General features: G+C 59.7%; 2 protein-coding genes across 3 annotated transcripts; one reads left to right on the top strand and one right to left on the bottom strand.

The window, feature by feature from the left end:
- Window positions 1-1,460: 1,460 nt before the first annotated feature.
- Window positions 1,461-7,321, bottom strand: CFL1 (cofilin 1). Of its 2 annotated transcripts, XM_077821138.1 has the most exons (4): window positions 7,163-7,321; window positions 3,814-4,121; window positions 2,354-2,430; window positions 1,461-1,635 (listed from the first exon to the last, which is right to left on the bottom strand). In XM_077821138.1, exons 1-4 carry the CDS (start codon window positions 7,163-7,165, stop codon window positions 1,523-1,525), a joined length of 501 nt encoding a protein of 166 aa, XP_077677264.1. In that variant the 5' UTR covers window positions 7,166-7,321; the 3' UTR covers window positions 1,461-1,522. The 2 variants fall into 2 exon arrangements, with proteins under 2 accessions (XP_077677264.1, XP_077677263.1); XM_077821137.1 differs by lacking the exons at window positions 1,461-1,635; window positions 2,354-2,430 and adding an exon at window positions 2,437-2,669.
- Window positions 7,322-11,788: 4,467 nt separating this feature from the next.
- On the top strand, window positions 11,789-20,814 carry MUS81 (MUS81 structure-specific endonuclease subunit). The gene is made up of 16 exons (XM_077822217.1): window positions 11,789-12,167; window positions 12,426-12,555; window positions 13,061-13,206; window positions 13,495-13,581; window positions 13,761-13,841; window positions 14,122-14,210; window positions 16,759-16,917; window positions 17,293-17,427; window positions 17,633-17,760; window positions 18,048-18,160; window positions 18,284-18,400; window positions 18,701-18,796; window positions 19,205-19,327; window positions 19,637-19,740; window positions 19,962-20,045; window positions 20,418-20,814. The coding sequence occupies exons 1-16, from the start codon at window positions 12,033-12,035 to the stop codon at window positions 20,482-20,484; spliced, it is 1,794 nt and encodes a 597-aa protein (XP_077678343.1). The 5' UTR covers window positions 11,789-12,032; the 3' UTR covers window positions 20,485-20,814.
- Window positions 20,815-20,849: the final 35 nt, after the last annotated feature.

The following is a 20,849-nucleotide window of genomic DNA, read 5'->3' as shown; positions in this document are numbered from 1 at the left end:
CCCCTCCCACCCCAGGCTCCCATAGGAGACAGGACAGAGGGAGACACTTGGAGGTCCCAGCGCTGCTGCTCCTTCACACCTAGCATGGGACTTTGAAGTACTGCAGGAGGGCTAGGGCACCAAGCCAGGCCTGACCAGACACAGGTGTGGCGCTGGCCTGGGGGGCGGGGATGGGGAGAGAACACGCAGTCCAGCCGCCTAGGGCAGGAGGGAGGTGGCCCTGGGCAGAGACCTGCACAGGTCCCCTGCACTCCTGTGTGTTTTACAAGGAAAGGCAGGTGCTGTTACTCATAAGCAGCAGCCACACCCAGCTCCCATGGCCACCCACACCCAAGGCTCAGCACTGATTGCAGACTCCCAGGAGACAGGACTCCTGGGTACTCCTCTCCACCCTAATGTCCCCCTGCCTCAGTTTCCCTAATTGCCTCAAACCTTCCAAATAAAGCCAGAGAGGGCAGTAGCTTGTTAGCTTTTTTTTTTTTATTGAAGGTCATTACAGGTGCTGCTTCCATATTAGTAAGTTCCACTGGAAGGGAGTGTCCCAGCCCCCAGTTACTTAAATTTTGCAAATTTCTCCACAATATTCCATTTATACACAGTACTACAGACAAGCACAAAGCCACTAAGTCATGGACGCGTTGGCAGCAGGGGGTTGCTTTCCGGGGACACCCCCAGCTCTCCCGGTGGGGCCAGAGAGAATCGGCATCTTTCACTGTTTCAAAACACAAAACCCTTTAAAAAAAAATTTACACACACCAGAAATTTCTAATTCCAGTCAAGAGGAGGCTACAGGGATGCAGTTAGAGGAGCTACTAGGATGTCACCTTCCACCAGAAACTACTAGTGGCTCAAGACCTGGGGCTGGCTGTTGCAGGGTCCCTCACTCACTAGCCCCTTTTGGGAACACCCTGGCCAGCAGTGGACTGACCATCAAGACCTCAGCCCTATGGAGGATTTGAGATGGGCTGTCAGGAGAGGGCAATGGAACGATGAAGCCAGTTGGTCCCTGATCAACCTTTGAAGGAGACATTACTGGAATGGAAATGCGGGAATGCTCCCAGAACTAGACAGAGCTCAGGGGACGATCCCCATGAATGGTGGAACAGTCCCAAAACCTACACACTGAGCTCCAGTGCTCCAAGGATGGGCCCTTCTTGGTGTCTCTAGACATCAAGCTAGAGAGCTCAATGCATGGTCCCTTCTGATGGTGGAGTGGCCCCGGACCTTGAGGAGAAGCTACAGTGCCCAGGGAATGGTCCCCAAGGCGGAAGTTCCAGGTAACCGAGGCGGCAGTGGGTTTGGCAGGTGCCCTGCACAGCAGTCATGGCCGGGCTGTGGAGTGTCTTGAGGACTCTGATCGTGCAAACTGGAGAAGGAGACTTAGGAGGCAAAGAATCGGAACGTTATCTAAGGAATTATCCCCCCACCCCCCAACAGCCCTCCCCCCCACCCCACCCCCCAAAAAGGTAGCACAGGACTGATTAACATGGAAGCTCCGGTATAAACTGGCACTGGGAGCGTTTCACAAGGGCTTCCCTTCCAAGCTGACAACGGCGTTGCCGCCCAGCTTCTCGGCCAAGGTGCAGCGGTCCTTCACCTCCTCGTAACAGGTTGCTTGCAACTCATGCTTGATACCTGGGGGGTGGAGGGAGGGCAAGAGAGAAAGAAATGGGGAGGGTTAGGGCAAGCCTTGGGTTGGAGATTAACCCCCATCTAGCTGAGATCCAGCCAGAATCTCCCCTCCCACCCCCCATCGCTCCCTACGTGCGGGGCAGTGAGGTTGTGATCCCCAGGCCAAGAAGCCCTGCTGTAGCCTTGGCAAAGGCACCAGTTGACTGGGGGCCTGAGAACTTCCAGTTCCACCCCATCCCAGGCAAGGCCCCTCCCGCACCATACTGGCGCACCCTGCCACAGGATCAGAGACTGTGTTTATTTAGCATCTCCCAGCAGGTCACATGCACCAGGGAATTGACACCCGCATCCAAGGGTGGGGGGTAGCCTCAGAGCACAGCAAGGAAGCAAATCCAGACCCCTGGGGTGCCCCTGAATGGCTCTAATTCACTAGCCCCTGCTCCCTCCCAGAGCTAGGATACAACTCAGGAGTCCTGGCATCGCAGGTACTAGCTCCCAAGGGTCACCCCAGAGTGCAGTTCCAACTGGCCTTGGCAGGCACAGGCAGACCACAAGGCTCAAGGCACACAGCACCTCACTGAGAGGGGCCAGAAGCACAACCATGGGTCTGGGAGCTGGGCCGGCATCCCACTGCAGAGCTGCCAGCTGGCTCATCCACCATGGGTGCGGGCCCCCACAGGTGGCAGGACATGGCCTGCCAGGGGTGCAGGACTCTACTAACCTGTGAGTTTCTTCTTGATAGCATCCTTGGAGCTGGCGTAGATCATCTTGCTCTTGAGGGGGGCACACTCTGGGGCCCTGCAGGGAGAGGGGGGGGGACTCACACCAACACCAGGGACTGAAGGCTCCCGCAAGGCACAGGCCTCAGACACAGCACCCACAGCACCCACCTGGGCACAGACTGAAAGCGTAAAAGGACAGAGCAGCAGCATGGGCTGAAAGGAGTATGGGGAGGAGCCCTCCCTGCCAGGCCATACACTAGCAACAGCACCTGAGGGGCAGATTCCCAGCAGGAGGCACAAGGAGCAAGAGAATAGCTGGGGGTGTGGAGAAGAGAAGAGAGGTGGGAGGCCCAGGAGAGAAATTGTGGCAGGTCAGTAAGGCAGAGGGGAAGCTGTGGATCTCTCAGTGCCATGCCTGGCAGAGGGGGCAGGGTGGCTCTGTGCCCAGCACAATAAGGGCCTTTAAATGCCACCCCAAGTAAGTTTCAGCCAGCACAGCAGCTCTTAGAGATGGTGCCGACAGTCTCCTCTGTCCTACTGGCCTAAGAGCAGCTACCACTGGGCAGAGTGTTTCAAATCCAGGCCCATCTTAACTCTCCTGCCCCCAGCACCCATTCAGATTCCCTCTCCATTAATACCCCCCTTGTCTGCACCCACTCATGCCTCCCCACCCCTGCAGCCTCTCCAAGCCTCCAGGTGGCCCCAGAGCAGGAAGGAGCTAATGTGTTCAGAACCCCCTGAGTACAGTGTATGCCCTGGAGGGGGCGCCCCAGCTGGGCTAAGGGGGCTGGCAGAGCCAGCACAGGATGCACTGATTGGGTCATTCCTAGTCCCGTCCCATCCCCTCCACCTGCCCTAGTGTTGTGGGCCCCACTGCCAGCTGGTCAGCTAGCAGCCCTTTAAACAAGCAGCTGGCACTCCCTGCTGGGCTTGCTCCACCCAGCAGAGGGGCCGGGTGCTGGCACTGGGTGAACAAAGGCAGCTTTCACTGCAGCTCTGCAGAGGGAAGGAGTGGCACTGCCAGCCAGGGAGTGGGAACCAGGGAGCTTCTCAGGCCTGGAGGAGGAGGCCTGGCTGGAGCCAGGAAGCAGGACCATAAGAAGGAGTTTGGGGATGGAGGGGCAGGGCCAGAAAGGGGAAGGGTCAGGGGGCCACCCCAACCTGAGAGGCATGGTTCTACCAGAAGATGCACCAGGTAGAATGGCACTGGAGGAGGATGGGAAGGGCCCAATACTGGAGAGGGGCGTGGCCAAAACAGGGATGTGCTCGACAGATGGACCCAGCCAACAGAGATAAAGGGGCACCCCAGGCTTGGACTAGGGAGTGACCAAGACAAGGGGCACGACTCCCCCGGTTGCTAGAAGCAGGGGTCCCTAGCTGGTGGAGAGGGTGGGCATAGCCAGCAGGGGCAAAAGGGCTGTACCACCCTAGAGGGAATGGGGCTGGGGCATGGCCCTACCAGAAGACAAAGACCAGATCCTCCTTCTTGCTCTCCTTGGTCTCGTAGGTGGCATCGTAGAGGGCATAGCGGCAGTCTGACTCCGGGAGCATCTTGACAAAGTGCAGATAGGGGTCGTCAACTGTCTCACCCACGTCCCCCACTAGAATCTCCTTGCCCTCCTCCAGGATGATGTTCCTCTTGTCCTCGCTCAGGCAGAAGAGCACTGCCTTCTTGCGCTTCTTCACCTCCTCGGAGGTGGAGGCCTTCCGCACCTTCATGTCATTGAAGACCTTGATCACTCCATCAGAGACCGCTACGCCAGATGCCTGTGGGGAGGGGGGGAGAGGAGGAGGAATTAGGGGCTCCCCCAGCCCCCAAAGGCTGGGCAATGAGGTGCCCATTGCTAGGGTACCAGCCCCAGTGCATCAACTCCAAAGGGCCAAGAACAATAGACACTGGGTTTTCTAGCCCTGAGGGGCAGATCTTCGCAAGGGATGCCAAGCAGAAGGGGATTGTTGGGGGATCCACCCTTTGCCCCCACCAAGAGGTGTTGGGGGCTAGGTAATGTCAGTGCTGGGGCCCACATACTCTACCAGGCCCCAAGCCAATGGGCCCAGAGGATTTAACCCGGCAGCTGCCATGGGCTTTGCAGCTTTGGAGTGGAGAGGGATGGATTGGGCAAGCTGTGGACACTGTTGCTGGTTACACAGGCAGGACACCAGTGGACGCACTCCAGCAATGGCCAGCAGCAAACCAGTGCCCCAGCCAGAGATGTGCATGATGGGAAGCGCTGCGTCAGTGCCTTGCACAAGCACCCACGGCGGGAACCTGAAACCCCACACAGGAAACGGCGCGGCACGTGACCTGTGCAAAAAGAGGCTGCACACGCTGCTTCCCCATCACTACCCAGCAGCCTGGGTCCTTCCCCCACTGTGCAGCCCCAGGGGCAAGGGACCTGCTGCAACCAACCTTCTGCAGGGATGGGGTGACAACCCTTCCCCTGCTCCCCCAGGGCCCTGCCGACCCCCATTCATCCCAGGAGACCCTTCCCCCCCAGCTCTACACCTCCCATCCCCTACTCACCTTGTGCCTACCTCCCACCCCACAAGACCAACCCCCCCCACCATGCCTACTTCCCATCCCCCATTTAACTCCAGCCCCTTCAACCTCCATCCCCCCCCACCCCAAGGCAACTGCTTTACTGCACCAAGAGACAGATTGTTGAGCCTCCCTGACACGCTCCTTCCTGGCCTGGGGTTCGGAGCACAGCACCCCATACACTACTGAGCCCACCCTTCTCCCCACCCCCGCTAGACACCTTCAGATCAAGAGCCTCATTTGGGGCCCTGCCATAGCACTTCACACTCCACTGCCTGACAGCAGAGGGGCCAACTGAGTAACTGGGCAACCTCAAGTTCTAGCCACCCAGCCCAGGCCCCCACTAGATGATCCCAAGGGTCCGGCCAAGATCCACGGCGGCCCTTCAGTGGAGCATGGCTTCAGCAGCTGACCAGCAAAGCAGCACAGCGATATGCTCTTATATGGAGAAGGGAGGCTGTTTTAGGGGAAGCACCAGCCGCTTTGCTCCAGCAGCCACTGCTGGAGGGGGAAATGAAAGGGGCATGGGGGCAATGCAGGGCTCAGAATGGGGCCTGTCGGGGACCAGCACTGGAGAGTCTTCTCGGATCCCCAGGCCCAGGCCTAAATACTTCAGCCAATACATCCACCCCTGCAGCAAGGCTGTTGTAGGCAGGAGCGGCCCCCAAGCCTCCTAATCGAGTGGGCCCATAGGAGGCTAAAGGGCTTTTGTTCCCCAGCCCAGCAGCCCTGTCTGAACCCATGGCAAAAACCTTAACCCTGTAAATACTCATCAATGCTACTGGTTCTGCCAAAGAGACAGTTCACCGCCGGCAGCCTTTACTAATCACCCCCAGATTTCCCTGTACCCTTCACCCCCAAGTCTCCCCACCTTCCCTCCAAGCTGTGCTCACCACTGATCCCCAGCCAGGCAATTCTAAGAACCCAGGCACCAGGCAAACCAAGCACCTCTCCCCATCATCTTTGTCCTCAGGCACACAGGCACTGGGAGGTCTCTGTAGGCTGCCTGGGAACACCCCCACCCCTCAAGACTGTCCAGAACTGTCAAGGGCCATGAAGGCTCCTTGCTGGCCCTGAGTGAAGCAGGTCTCGCCAGGGCCAGCTGGGAACCCGGGCTAGGAGCACGAGGCAGAGATGGAGTCGGAGTCAGACATTTTGCAGAGCAGCATGCTCGCCCACTATCATACCACATCAGAGGGGAGCAGTGGGGTGCTCAGACTGGGAGGAGGAGCTGAGAGCAGCACACTGGATTGACTGATCTGGGGGGCGCTAGGACAATGTGGGCACAAAGATGGGTTCAACTTAGACTCAGATTTTAATGTCAGACGGGGCCATTATGGCCCCCTTTCAGGCCTCCTGTAGGACACAAGCCAGAGAATCCCCCCAGCCATTCCTGTATCCAGCACACATCTCACTGGCAGCCCCCCAGCCAGGGGCCCCACCCATTCGTGATTTGGCCCCATCCGATACATCAAACGCCACCTGCTTCCCACCACCCCAAGGCTAGGGGTGGAAAGAGAACTACTGCAGACATGGTGAGCCCTCAGGTCACAGGATCCCACAGACCACAGTGCAGCTAGGGCATCAGGCAGAAGAAATGGAGCTAGAGGTGGCTGGCAAGCCTCAAACCCCATGCTTTGAGAGATCGCCGTTTGCCAACCCCCATGCTCTGAGGCAATAGCAGCCCCTGGAACAAACTAGCCCCCACCCCATCAGAGGCTGGGAGAAGGGGCCAGCCCCAGGTAGGACTCACCCATAGGGGTGCACCATCTGCATCCCACCACACACCTGCACCTACAAGGGAAGCAGCCACAACAGGCCCTGCAGAAAGCCCATAAGAGCCCCGCATAGGGATCCCAATCCCACACGGGAAAAGGAAGCAGACACCAGCCACGAATTCCAGAGGCACCTCCAGACACACCCCAAGGGGGTAGGAGGGAACCCCTTGGAAAGGGCGAGCGTCCCAGGGACCCTACACAGGCCGCCCGACGCAGAAGAGAGCGGACGGACAGCCGCCTATAGATCCCATAGGGGAAACGAGGCTCCCCGTGGAGCTCCCATTCATAGAAATCCCGCACAGATGCTACAGGGGGCGAGAGCAGATCCCGGCTACGGATCCTACAGCGCGATCCCCGATAGCTCTTACAGGCGCCCCCTACAGAGGTGGCGGGTACGCCAGGCTCCCCCTCCCGTATGGATCCCATAGGCACCCCAAAGGCAAGATGGCGGCCGCAGGGCACAAGATGGCGGCGGCGGGCCGGGGTCTCACCATAGTGCTGCGGGCAGGGGGATCACGGTCCGGGCTACGCGGGGTTCGCTCTGCAGCTGCTTCTCACTCGGTCGGTGTCGAGACCAAATTCTGCCCCGCCCCAAACCAACCGGCCGCCCGCTTCCGCTTTATGGGGGAGGGGCACTTCCGGGCGGCGCGGGTCGTGGGGCACGCAGGGAAATGGAGTCCGTGCCCGCCGCCGGGAAGGAGCCGGAAAGCGCAGGGAAATGGCGGGAGAAGGATGCGCGCTGCAGTCCGGGGGATCATGGGAGATGTAGTCCTGGGGGACAGGGCGGCGCTCGCGCGCCGAGTCTGAGAGAAGCCACAGCCGGGGTGTCCTGCAGTTGCAGTGCATCATGGGTCACCTAGGCCCCATTGACTAGTGGGAGGTGTCGTTTAATTATCTCCTCGCCGCTTGCAGGGCCCCGGGCAGGGGCCAGTCTTAGACCCGCTGACGTGCCGGGAGCAGCCGGTTATGCAGCCCGGACGCCGGGGTTCTCTCCCCGGCTCTGGGCGGCGCATGGGGTGGGCGGGAGCCGGGACCCCAGGATTGTGGCCAAGGACCTTGGCATCGGGACCCTCCCCAGGGGCCGATCCGGCCTCCCCCTTGGGACCCCGCCTAGAAAAACAACAGTTGTGATAATAAATCGGGTTGCTGAGGTGCGGCGGGACCGGGGGTTGGGTGGGGGAGGCGGCGCAAAAGGGGGGGGTATGTAAAAAGACTGACAAATAGGCTCTCAGGCAGCCGAATCTGATGACCGGCTGCTGGTTGGCTGAGCCTCTCCCTGAACCCGCCCCCTTCCCCCTGTGGGCTCTGTTCTCTCCCCCCTTCGTTGCGTCGCTTCCAAATAAGGGCGTGAACAACTGCACAGACAGAGGCCCCGCCTCTTGCAGCATCCACTCCTTATAAGGACATCTAGGGCAGCGAGGAAGCCCCCCCCCACCCCACCCCAACCGCACCGGCCCTTAGCACGGAGGCAGGGGGAGGGACCCTGAGCGGCCCCGGCGTCCTTGCTCCGGCCCGCCGCGCTCCCTGTTCTCTGGCTGTTGGCCTGGGACCCTGCCCAGACCCAGCCTTGCCCGCCGCAGTGTTGCCAACTCTCATGATTTTGTCCTGGCAATGATAGTTTTCCTTAACGCCTCGGCTCCTGGAGGCAAGTGGCAATGTGAGGCCTTCAGCCGTCATTCTTAAAGAAAAATACCTGTCGAGCCCTGGTGGCCGTGGAAAACGCTGCAAAATGTGACCGCCCCCCCCCGCACCCTGAAAGCTCAAAAAGCAGATGGCAACTAAAAAAGACCAAATGGCTTATTTGTAGCTAATCTCATGATTTTAAAGCCAATCTCATGACTATTGAACCCTTGGGGTTGGCACTACTGCCACAGGGACAGTTTCGCTGGGCTGTACCCAGGAGCAACCGTAGGCATTTTGCCTGGCAGGCTTGAAAACGTTTTGGGTACCCCCTCAACTGCTTTCCCCTGGGGTAGTGGCTGCAGGAAAGGGGGGGGGGAAGGCAGAGGGACACGGTACCCTCTGGAAGTTGGCTGCCAAGGTGACTGCCCTGTTCATCGGACTCTACAAGCAGCCCTGGTTATACCTCTTAGGGGTAATCCTGCTGCTGCTCCCATCCTTTGGGCCAAAACCCAAGCAGAATTTACATGTCACCGTAGAAGTGGTCCCTGTTCTGCTCCAGAGTTAACAGGCAGTGTCAAACCGCTCCATGTTGCTGTTCCAGGCACCTGCACAACTCAGCAGGGAGTGCTCTTCCCCCAAAACCAGTGCTGAGCCCACCAGTGAACCCTGTATGAACAGCCCCTTCACACCACCCCACAGGAAACTGTGACTCAGAACCAAGGGAGGGATCCCTGTATAAACAGTCCCTGTGGCCCACCCCAGAGGCACCTGGGTCTCAGAGCTGGGCAAGGGCTGTCTCCAGGCAGGAGAATATCTATCCCAAGGGATTAACCAAATGCTCCCTAGATTATCCCCCTCACCGATCAAATTGAGAAACCACCTGTATGTGTGTGCTGGGGGGTGAGGGGGGAGGAGAGCCATCTGGGTTGGGGACAGCTGGTGAGGAAGGATGATCTGAAGCCAAGACAGTGGCTCTCATGGTGGGGGCAGGTTGGTTCCCCTCCTTTCTCAGCACGACCCCTTGAAGTAGGGTGACCACATGTCCTGTTTTGGCCAGGACAGTCCCTCTTTTAAGCCCTGTCCTGGCCATCCCAACTTTTTTGACAAAAGGGGCATTTGTCCCGTTTGCTCTTGCTGACTTCATCAGTTGGCAAGAGCAAATGACAAATGCCCATTTTTGTCAAAAAGGTGAGGTGTGGTGCAGAGAAACTTGCAGGGGGTAGCCAGCGCTCGGGCGAGCAGCGACCCCAGCCACGTGGTGGCGGCAGCCAGGGCTCGGGCGAGCAACGACCCCAGCCATGCGTGGGCAGCAGCCAGGGCTCGGGCGAGCAGCGACCCCAGCCCCGGCTGTGCACATGAAGGGGAAGGCAGGGCTTGGGTGAGCAGCTCAGGCCAGCCGCGTGGCGGGGCGGGACACTCGGGTCAGGCCCCACACTTTGTCCCATTTTCTCTTGAAGGTCCCATCTGGGTCAACCTCATGAATATGCATGAACCTATTCATCAATATGTACATTCCTCTTGTCACACACGTTTCCCCTTCCCCTATCCCTTACACCTTCCCCAGCCAGGCTAAAAGCCGTATAGCAGTGGTTCTCAACCAGGGTAAGTGTACCTGTGGGGTACACAGGGGTCTTCCAGGGGCCACATCAACTCATCTAGATATTTGCCTAGTTTTACAACAGGTTACAGAAAAAGCACTAGTGAAGTCAGTACAAACTAAGAAAAGGAGTACTTGTGGCACCTTAGAGACTAACCAATTTATTTGAGCATGAGCTTTCGTGAGCTACAGCTCACTTCATCTGATGAAGTGAGCTGTAGCTCACGAAAGCTCATGCTCAAATAAATTGGTTAGTCTCTAAGGTGCCACAAGTACTCCTTTTCTTTTTGCGAATACAGACTAACACAGCTGTTACTCTGAAACCAGTACAAACTAAAATTTCATACAATGACCTGTATATATTGCTCTATATACTATACCGGGGTGGCCAACCTGAGAAGGAGACAGAATTTACCAATGTACATTGCCAAAGACCCACAGTAATACGGCAGTAACCCCCCCATGAGCACCCCCTGACTCCCAGCGCCTCCCACCCACCGGCAGCCCCGCTGGTCAGAGACTCCCGCACCTTTGGACATGCAGCATGCAGGAGGCTCTGGCGGGGAGAGGAAGGAGTGAGGGCATGGCAGTCTCAGGGGAGAGGGCCAGAAGGGGTGGAGTGGGGGCAGGGCCTGTGGCAGAGCCAGGAGTTGAGCAGTGAGCCCCCCCAACCCGGTACATTGGGAAGTTGGAGCCTGTAGCTCCAGCCCCAAAGTCGGTGCCTATACAAGAGCTGCCTGTGGCTCCGGAGCCACAGGTTGGCCACCCCGTACTATACACTGAAAGTACAATATTTATATTCCATTTGATTTTTTCATAATTGTCTGGTAAAAAAAGAGAAAGTAAGCCATTTTTCAGTAATAGTGTGCTGTGACACTTTTCTATTTTTATGTCTGATTTTGTAAGCAAGTAGGTTTTAAGTGCGGTGAAACTTGGGGGTATGCAAGACAAATCAGACTTGTGAAAGGGTTACAGCAGTCTGTAAAAAGGTTGAGAATCACTGGCCCTGTAGCTTGGCCAGGGAGGGATGGGGGTTGAGCAAGGCACCTGCCCCCTAGTGCTTCCTGTCCCCCAGGCTTGGTGGCCAAGATCAGGGGAGCCCCCACTACACTGCTGGGGGAGAAGGTGAGCGACAGAAGGAGTTAAGAAGGAGAGAGGCAGCTGGAGGGGTCTCCATGGGCATGGTGAGTTCCCCCCTCAGCTCAGCCAGTTCCCCTCAGCCCCAACCCATAGCTTCCTGCTACCCCAGCCCTGGGCTCCCCAGCTCTGCCCGTGCCTCTCACCCCCGACCCATAGCCTCCTGCTACCCCAGCCCTGGGCTCCCCCAGCTCTGCCCGTGCCCCTCACTCCCGACCCCATAGCCTCCTGCTACCCCAGCCCTGGGCTCCCCCAGCTCTGCCCGTGCCTCTCACCCCCGACCCATAGCCTCCTGCTACCCCAGCCCTGGGCTCCCCCAGCTCTGCCCGTGCCCCTCACCCCCGACCCATAGCCTCCTGCTACCCCAGCCCTGGGCTCCCCCAGCTCTGCCCGTGCCCCTCACCCCCGACCCACAGCTCCCTGCTCCCCCAGCTCTGCCAGTGCCCCTCACCCCCAACCCACAGCCCCCTGCTACCCCAGCCCTGGGCTCCCCCAGCTCTGCCAGTGCTCCCGGCCTCGACCCCCGATTCTCTTTCTGTTCCGAGCGGTACCCGCAGAGCTCGGCCATCGCGGAGTTTTCGTCTTTTCTGACCGCTAGATGGCGCTGGAGAGCCCCTCCGGGCACACTCTATCCCGGGCACATCGCCGCTCTCTATGGTTCCCAGCAGCCAGGGGCGGTGCTCCGAGAAGCCGGGGCCCCGGCGGGAAAAGGGTAGAATCGCTTCCGGCTCAGGGGTCGCGGTGCCGCCCCCCCCCCCCCCCCCCGCGGGGCAGAGTGTGGGGGTCTCCCGCATGCTGCAGCTAGTGGGTTAGCGGGAACCCAGGAGTCCGGGGGAACCCCTCCCATCTCGTTTGGGGGGGCTGGCTGTCGCCCCCTCATCCCCCTGTCATTAAAGAGTGACTCCGATCGGGGGCGGCAGAGCCAGGCCGCCCCCCGTCCCCCCGCTGGGGCTGGATCGGAGCCAGCGCCCCCGAGAGGGGAAAGGCCCCAGGTCCCTGCGGAGATGGCGGCCCCCCGGCGGCTGGGGCGGAAGAAGCCGGTGCCCGCCTGCCCTAACCCCCTCTTCGTGCAGTGGCTGACCGAGTGGAGGGATGAGGCCGCTGAGAAGGGCAAGAAGACCCAGTTCGTGTATCAGAGGGTGAGCTCGCCCCCTCCCCGCAGGAGTCCCGGTTCCTGCCCCCCCCGGCTCTGACCACTGCACTTCCCTCCCCTCCCGAGCTGGGACTAGAACCCAGGAGTCCTGGTCCTCAGCCCCCCTGACCCAACCCACTAGACCCCACTCCCTTGCGAGAGCATGGCGAGAACCCAGGAGTCCTGGCTCTTATTGCTGGGACCCCATTGGGAGGGGTGGGGGGGGGGCTGGAGGCTCCCCGTGTCAGTGTTTCTTCCCCCTCAGGCTCTGGGCTCCCTTCGAAGGTACCCGCTGCCCCTGGACAGTGGGCGTGAGGCCGCGATTCTGCAGCATTTTGGGGACGGGATCTGCCGGAGGCTGGACGAGCGGCTGGAGAGGCACCGTGCTGAGCAGGGTAGGTGAAGAGCACCAGGGATGGGGTGTCAGGACTGAAGGGGTCCCCCAAGATGGCATGGTGTGAGGAGAAGACTGAAGGAGGCTGAGCGGGGGGTGGGCAGCCACACAGGGGCATAGGTGCACTCGGGTGTAAAGGACTCCTGGGTTGTTGGTTCCACTCGGTTTAGGGATCCTTAACAACTGTGGTAGATTTAAAATCAAATGACAGTGCTTCGTTATTGTAGGGTCTCTCCTAGGGAGTGGGAGGATATTGTCTCCCCCTCCCTCCCATCAGGCCCGTCCTTGAGCCTAGCAAGTGAGAGGCTGCTCCCAGTAAGGAGCCCTCTGTGCCTCCTGGCCCTGTCCCAGCTGGAGGGTGGGGGTCAGGGTCAGGCTGGCTGAGGGAGGCAGGGAACGGGAGACAGGGCCTGTCCTCTCTTGGGGGCCCTGGGCCTGGATCGGAGCCTTTGCAGGGGAACTGGCTGCTTGGGGGAGGTCCTATCTTATTTCTATTTGAACCCTAGGTGCAGATGCCCCCCTTGAAGCCATGGGAAGGGCCAGCCCCTCCAGGGGGGGCCAGGAAAGTGATCCCCCTGGCACAGAGCACCGCTCCCTCAACAACCCCTCTGCCTCACAGACCTTACTTGGGGATTTGGAGCCTCCCCCCACGGTGAGAGCACTGCCTCTGGCAGAAGGGCTCCTGGGTTCTACTTCCTGGCTCTGGGAAGGGAATGGGGTATAGTGGTTAGAGAAGGGAGGGGTGTGGAGTCAGGACTCCTGGGTTCTATCCCTGGCTCTGACTCTCAGACGCTACGTAAGTCCCCTTGCCTCTCTGGGGTGGAGTGGGTTTGTGTGAGAGACACTGGGTTGCAGGGACAGGTTGGGGCTTGGGGGGATGTCAGAGGCAGCGAGGGGATCAGAGCCGGGGGATCCTGCTAATTGACACTTTTTTTTCCAGAGGAAGGCCCGTCCCCCCCGGCAGTATGTCCCAGCCCCACACTCTGGGGCCTATGCTGTGCTGCTAGCCCTCTATAAGGACAGCATGGTAAGCCTGGAATCCTGGGTTCCATGCCCAGCTCTGGGAGGGGCATGAGGTCTAATGGTTAGAGCAGTGGGCTGGGAGGCAGGACTCCTGGGTTCTATTCTTAGCTCTGCAAGTGGTGTTTGGAGCCTGGCCTCCTATGTTCTCTTCCCCAGTGCTGACTCCTCCTCTCCCCCTTACAGAGCCCACGCAGCCGGGGGTTCCTGACGAAGCCTGAGCTGCAGCGGGCAGCTCAGCCACTGTGTGACAAATCCTTCACCCTGGTGAGTGAGAGCTGCCTTGGAGAATCCCCCGGCCTGCCATCCCCTTTCAGTCTGGGCACCATCAAACACCCATCATGAGGTTCTGGAGTTGATGGGTTCTGGAGATGGCTTGAGGAACCATCACTCCTGGCGCAGGGATCTGAGCCCATCACCCTACCCCCTCAAGTTTACCTACCCCCTCTGCTTCCCCCAGCCGTGCCTTCCTCCCTTGCTCCAAGCTCTGCTGGGGCTCAGGTAGGTCCCACTCAGCAGAGTCACATGGAGTATCTGTGTCTTGCAGGTCGACCCTGGAAATAGGTACACGGCTTGGGCATCGGTGGGTACCTTGATCCGCAAAGAGCTGGTGCTGAAAACCAATGTCCCAGCCAGGTAGGGGGTGCTGTGCTGCAGAGGACACGATTCAGGGCTTGCTAGGGGCATCATGGTATGAGGGGGTGCTGGGCTTTGGAGGGGGTGCCATGTTGTAAGGAATGGGGGGCTCATCAGGGAGTAGTGTAGTGCTGGGAGTTGTTGTGGACATGCCCCGGCCTTTACACAGTCTCCTGGTGGTAACCCCAGCACCCACGGGCCCACACCTTTCCCAAGGGCTGCTGAGCAGCCTTAGTAACTCACTGTGGGTCTCCGCTGGGCTTGCTGCAGAAATCAGAACTCCTGCAGCAGCTTTTCCTTCCTAGGGAGCGATACCAGGATCTGCAGTGAGGCAGGGCAGCATGGCCAGGCCGAAGGAGCATTGATTAGTCACTTGGAATCCAGTGTCACAGGGTCCTCAGGCCGGCCTGGGAAAGCCACACTTAGAGTCCATGTTGGTAGCAGCAGCGGCTTTGCCACTCCCTGGTTCTCTGCGCTCCATCTTCACTCTGTCCATGCAGGTGTCCTGTCTGTTCACAGCAGCAACCTTCAAACCAGCCCCTTGACAGCTTGTTCCTTTGTTTCAGCTGGGGGGTTTTTTTCAAGGCCCAGAATGCCCTTTGACGCTGGGCCATCCAGAGCGCTTTGTCTGGCTCGCCCTTCGATACAGCTCAGTGCTGGGAGCAGCTCAGGAGCTAATTGCATTACAAATCTCCAGTAATACCCTGCCATCCCACTGAAGGAGTACGTCTGTTTCTTGGTTTGGGAAGCAGGCCAGGCCTTAACAGCCTCCACCTTTGCAGATTCTGGCCTTCTACAGCTACTCCCCACCTTGTGTCCTAGATAAGCCACCTCAGCAATCCCCACTCTACACTTTCCATCTTTGAGGGGGTCAGGTACCCCCCTAACCTAGGCCACATGCTCTTCCCAGATGTGGCTAGAAATGTCATCAACATATGCTTAGGCCAAGTTCTCCATTCGTAACTGAGCTACCAGACGCTGAAAGATAGTAGATGCCCCTTTAGGACAGAGGGTAAAACCAGGAAATCCTAGAGCTCCGCTGAGGGGTGAAGGCACCTGGTACCTGCCAGTCGCCCTTGGTGAGCTCCATGGTGCTACGGTAACATGCATCCCCACTTGTCTAGAATCTCTTCCATTGAAGGCATGGGCTAAGCGTCAGACACTGTGGTTGCATGACACTTTCCCTAATCCACAGAGAAACCATCGCCCCCTGCTGTGTGGGTGCCAGCACCACAGCTATGGCCCGGGCACTGTTGGGCAGCTGAATCCCCCTCAAGGCGAGCATGTCAGATATATTCTTTTCCAGGTCATGGGCATTTTCCCCTTGACTGAAAGGAGAGCATCTAATGGGAGGGTTGGTCACCATCTCCATCTGGTGGACAGCTAGGCTGGTGCACCCTGGTCTGCTGGAGGATACCTGCATGGAACATCACAGCCCCTGCCGCCCAAGCTTACAGCTTATTCTGCACTGGGATGAGTGCCATAAGCTGGTCCCCTAGTCCATGTTACTGGGCACACGCTTGCTGCCCACCAGCCTGCAGGGAGGGGAATCCAGCCTCTGGGGCCCTGGGTGTTTAAGTCTCCCAGAGCCTGAGCAGAGTCCAGTCCCTGCCCCTGTTTTGGTCCCTTGGCACACTAAGGGTACAGCTCCTCCTGTGAGCTTAGACCCTGGGCACAGCACTGACCCCTCAGACTGCCCCATACTCAGCCCCTGTCCCAAGGTGTGAGCTTTCTGGGTCCAGCTCAGCTCCCACAGGAGCCCCGCAGCAGCTGTGAAGCTGATATCGCACCCGGACCCCACCCCGAAACTCACCTGCTGCCCTTTTACCTCATCACATGCAGCAGAGAGAGCTCAGATCCTGCAGCCCGACCTCCTGCCTGCAGTGCCTACCACTAGCTCCCCTTCCCTGGGGAGGCCTCCACCCAGCTGGGCTCAGGCAGGGCCCCTGCTTCAAGGCTACTCTGATGAAAATGGCCCAAACCTCCCAAGAGCTTAGCTCCTCCCCTTTATAACTGTCCAGCCTCCTCTGACCGGTGACTCCCTCATCAGCCGCACCAGGCGAGCCCAGCCCCACGACCTCACCGCCCAGGCCGCCTGCTGCTGCTACCCCAGCTCTCCTGGGGGGGCCATTCTGTTGTCTAGGGTGAGTCCACTGCTGTGGCCGAGCACCTCACGTTGACGCTGCTCTGTGACTCCTTTGCCACCGGCCCTCGGACTCTCCACCCACTGTGGGGGCGAACAAGGCGTCGGGTAGGTGAAAGGCTGCACCTCAAAGGGAGTGTCCCGTGTGGGAAGGAGCCAGGCAGCCAGTTCCTGCTCCCACTCGGAGTGCCTAGATTGTACCCACGCCTTCCCTATATCCTCACAGAGGCTTAATGGGGCAGGGCAGGTGGGGTGGGGGGTTCAGTAGGGGGTTTTGTGCTGCCTGGAGGTTTGCTAGGGGTTCAGTAATAGTGCCGTGCTGCAAGGCTGGGGACTCGGGAGGTGCCAGGCTGTGGGGGCAGCAGAGGGGACTCAGTGGGTACAGATGCCCTTTGCTCCCCGCAGGTACTCTCTGACACCGCAGGGGCTGGTGCTAGCCCAGAGGCTTGTGGCTGTGGAGCAGGCCCTGATTTCAGAGGGTCGAGCCCCAGAATCCAAGACACCCCAGGGCACAGAGCCCACGGATCCTGCTGGGGAGGAGAAACTGCGCCCAGAGCCCCAGCTGTGAGTGCCAGCTCCAGACAGCCTGTGTGAGCCGGGGTGTACTCACGGGCGGGGAGGGGGCAGGGCTGGGAGCCAGGACTCCTGAGTTCTGCAGCACTGGGGGGAGTGGGGTCTAGCACGTTCGAGCAGAGGTGGTGGGAGTCGAGGGAGGGGGAAGGGAAGTGGGGACTAATAGTTAGGCTCCATTCATTGTGCTCTCTCTAGACCCAGCCACTGGCAATGTTAACCCGTTCTTTGCTGATCACTGTAGCAGAAGCTCCCAACTTTCCGCACCCCTGTGTTCTCTGTGGCGGGCTGGGACAGGACTTCCCCACCTTTCCTGGCCCCTCTCCAGGGCTGTGTTCTCACTGTGCTGTCTGCCCCACTTTGCTGCAGGCTTGACAGTGCCCTGGGACCCCTGGAGGGGACAGCGGGTGGCTCTGGAGGGCAGAGGCCCCATGACCCTGAATTCGTGCTGAGACCTGGCCAGTTTGACATCATCCTGTGTGTGGATTTCATCGAGACCATGGGGTGCGCTGGGGGGCCCGAGCTTCTGGCCGGGGGGACTGGGGGAGGGGGTTATAGGGCATCCTGAGCAGGGAGGCTTATTATGGGGATCCCAGGCAGGCTGGGCTCTGGGGGCTGAGGTGGGGAGGTCACTCAGTGTCCAGGAGGGTTGTGGGCATCTCAGGGGCCTCCTGAGCAGGCCCCAGTCCCACCCCGTCTCTCCCTACAGTGGCCCAGCGGCCCGGAAGCAGGACCTGATGGCTGAGCTGCGCAGGAACGCCGTGCCCTTCGACGTGCGCAAGCTGCATGTGGGGGACTTCATGTGGGTCGCCCGTGAGAGAGTCCAGCCCCGTCCAGGTAGGAGCCCCCAGGCCAGCAGGGAGGGAGGGAGGGAGGGCTCCTTGAGTGTAACTGGTGCTGCCTGAGCTCTGAGGGGTGGCCCCACCCCACACATCCCAGTGGGGCACTACCCTGGCCCTAGGGTAGAGGTACTGGGGGGGGTCCCTGGCTGCCACTCCAAGTGTGTGTGGGAGAAAATATGGGGGTGGCAGAGCCTCACAGCACCAAGATTGCCTCATGTTGGCCATGCATGGACAGGGGGGTGGGGTCTTGTTCTCCCGTTCCTGAATCCCATCTCACCCCAGGGCAGCTGCACCTGCCCCCAGCGCAGGAGCTGGCCCTGGACTATGTGGTGGAGCGGAAGCGAATGGCTGACCTGTGTGGGAGCATCATCGACGGGCGCTTCCGTGAGCAGAAGGTGCGGGGGAATGGGGTGCCTGAGGGATTGAGGAGGGGATCTGGGGGCTGTCTGGGTGGACTCATGGGGTGGGAGCCAGGGTGGATCTCCCTCCCATGCTAACCCCCCCACTCCACCCCCCAGTTCCGTCTGCGTCGCTGTGGCCTGCGCCATCCCATCTACCTGCTGGAGGAATCTGGATCGACCCAGCACCTGAGCCTGCCCGAGAGCACTCTGCAGCAGGCAGCCACGAGCACCCAGGTATGGGGACCCCTGCCCAGTACCCTGGTACAGCAACCCCCCCGCAGGACACTTCCCTCCCATACACATACAGCTCCTGAGCCTCCCACAGAGCGCCCTGCATCAGGTGACCACCAGCATCCAGCTACGGATTCCCCAACCCAGCACCCAGATGCAGGGGCCCTTCTGTGTCCGATCCCCATAACAATAGCACAGGGTTAAGGCCAGAAAATTTGAACCTCAAGGAGGCTGTGAACCCAGATGCACTGTCTTCCCCGCCCACTAGCCCCACTCCCTAATGCTCTCTTCCCCCACACCCAGGTAGTGGATGGCTTCTTTGTCAAACGCACCCGTGACCTGCGGGAATCAGCTGCGTATCTGACCATCATGACACGTCATCTGAATAGCCTGTATGGGGTGAGCAAGGGGCTGCGGGAGGGAAACAGAGCTCAGGGCTGGGCTGGGCTGGGCTGGGCTGGGGGTCAGGACTGAGGGGCACTGGCAGAGCTGGGGGGAGGGGTGCACATGGCTGGGCTAGCACAGGGCTGTGGGTTAAGAGTGAGAGGCACCGGCAGATCTGGGGGAGGGGGAGTCCAGGGCTGGGCTAGCTGGAGGCTGTGGGTTGGGAGTGAGAGGGGGTGGCAGAGATGGGGGTTTGGGAGCCCAGGGCTGGGCGCTGTGGGTCAGGAGTGAGAGGGGGTGGCAGAGCTGGGAAGAGGGAGCCTGGGGCTAGGCTAGCAGGGGGCTGTGCATCTGGAGTGAGGGGTGCCAGCCAGGAGTAGGGGATGGTTGGTTGGATTTATGAGGTGCCCCTTTCCTCCCCAGAACAAGACCCTGATGAGCTGCACCAAGGAAGAGTCTCAGGGCCGCGGCCCACTGCAGCCCAACAGCGACTTCTGCACCCTAATGACCTTCCAGGAGTTCAATGAGGGAGCTGTCAAGAACAAGGTGAGACTGGGCAGAGTGGCCATGACCCTGTTTCCAGCCCCAGGACAGGGAATGGGTCGGGGGCACTGGCTGTGATCTGTCCCTAGGACAGGGGAAATGGCTGGCTTAGGGGGCAGGGAATGGGACACGGAGCCTTTCCCCTTCCGGGGATGCTGACTGTGATCCAGGGCAGGGGACTGGCTGGCTCCAGGAGCTGGGATGGCTCTGTCCTTTCCCAGGATCCTACCCTAGGGCTGGATTACTGGAGGACACCTTGGCAGTTCTCCCTGGCTCTGACCCCCTGTCCCCCATTTCTCTCTGGCTCCCTAGGCCCAGACTGTGCGTGAGGTGTTCGCTCGGCAGCTCATGCAGATCAGTGGAGTGAGCGGGGAGAAAGCAGCCGCCATTTTGGAGAGATACAGCACACCGGCCAGGTACAGGGCCCACCTGCCTGGGTTCTGGCCCCAGCTCTGGGAGGGGAGTGGGGTTTGGTGGGAGAGCAGTGGAAGGGCTGGGAACCAGGACTCCTGGGTTCCTTTCCTATTTGACTGAGTGCCTGTCTTGTTCCATGCCTCAGTTTCCCCTACTCTAGAAAGCTTGGGGGCTGGGAGCCTAAGTCCCTGCCCCCCCTCACTGTCTGTCTCCACCCCATCAGCCTGCTGGCCGCCTACTCTACCTGCCCAGACCCTGAGAGCAGGGACAAGCTGCTGAGCACCATCAAGTGTGGCAAACTGCAGAGGTGAGAGTAAGCAGCGCGTGGACCCTCAGGCCTGACCCACGCCCCCTGCCAGCCTGGTACTAGGTTCCCCCTTGCCAGTGCCCCTTATCCCCAACCCACAGCCCCGGGCTCCCCCTCAGTCCAGCTGATTCATTCACTCCAAGGATCAGTAAAACCTCCCTCTGTCTTCAAAAGCTTATTTAGGATTTTTGAATTAGCTCCTGGCTTTGGGGCTATTTTAGTCCCTGTGGTCTAGAGGGAGGCAGGGAGCCAGGACTCCTAGGGTCTCTGTGCTCAGTTTCTGGCTGTAGCACATGGACGGAAGTTGGGGCCTCCTGCTATGCCCCTCCCCTGGCCCTAACACCCCTTTCCCCATTGTGCTTCCTCCCCCAGGAACCTGGGCCCTGCCCTGAGCAGGACACTCTCCCAGCTGTACTGCAGCCCTGGCCCCCTCTCTTGAACAGGGGGAGTCTCATCTGTCCTGTTGCCAGGGACCCCGGCACCTCAGGCTTCGCCCTGGGCCTAGTGCTCTAGCTGGGGACTGCAGGGGTGCTGTAGCCCTTCGACAGGGTGCTGCTGGGCAGGGAGCCAGCTCCCTTCTCCCGGGGCAGAATGGTCAGGTGGGGACTCTGCCTCTGTGGGGTTTACGCCCAGGGGGCATGGTGGCCTTGCAGGGAGGGAGGCTTCTGGGTGTGTGTAGAAGGACTGTCTAGGGCTTTCGGCCCCAGTGTTTGTTTTAATGAGTCTTTGTATTTCCCTTGTTCCAATAAATTTGATTATTCCTTTGTTCCTACTGGGATTTTCCTTCCCACTAGGGGTGAGGGG

Source organism: Eretmochelys imbricata, chromosome 7 (genome assembly GCF_965152235.1).
Source record: "Eretmochelys imbricata isolate rEreImb1 chromosome 7, rEreImb1.hap1, whole genome shotgun sequence".
Lineage (NCBI taxonomy): Eukaryota > Metazoa > Chordata > Testudines > Cheloniidae > Eretmochelys > Eretmochelys imbricata.
This window is presented reverse-complemented; position numbering and strand designations above follow the sequence as displayed.

Coding starts and splice junctions, on each gene's coding strand:
- CFL1 (XM_077821137.1), bottom strand. Junction 2,670..3,813: donor GATCTGGTCTTTGTCTTCTG/GTAGGGCCATGC, acceptor CCACACCCCCAG/CTATTCTCTTGCTCCTTGTG.
- MUS81 (XM_077822217.1), top strand. CDS start 12,033: ATGGCGGCCCCCCGGCGGCTGGGGCGGAAGAAGCCGGTGCCCGCCTGC. Junction 12,168..12,425: donor CCCAGTTCGTGTATCAGAGG/GTGAGCTCGCCC, acceptor CTTCCCCCTCAG/GCTCTGGGCTCCCTTCGAAG. Junction 13,207..13,494: donor ATTTGGAGCCTCCCCCCACG/GTGAGAGCACTG, acceptor TTTTTTTTCCAG/AGGAAGGCCCGTCCCCCCCG.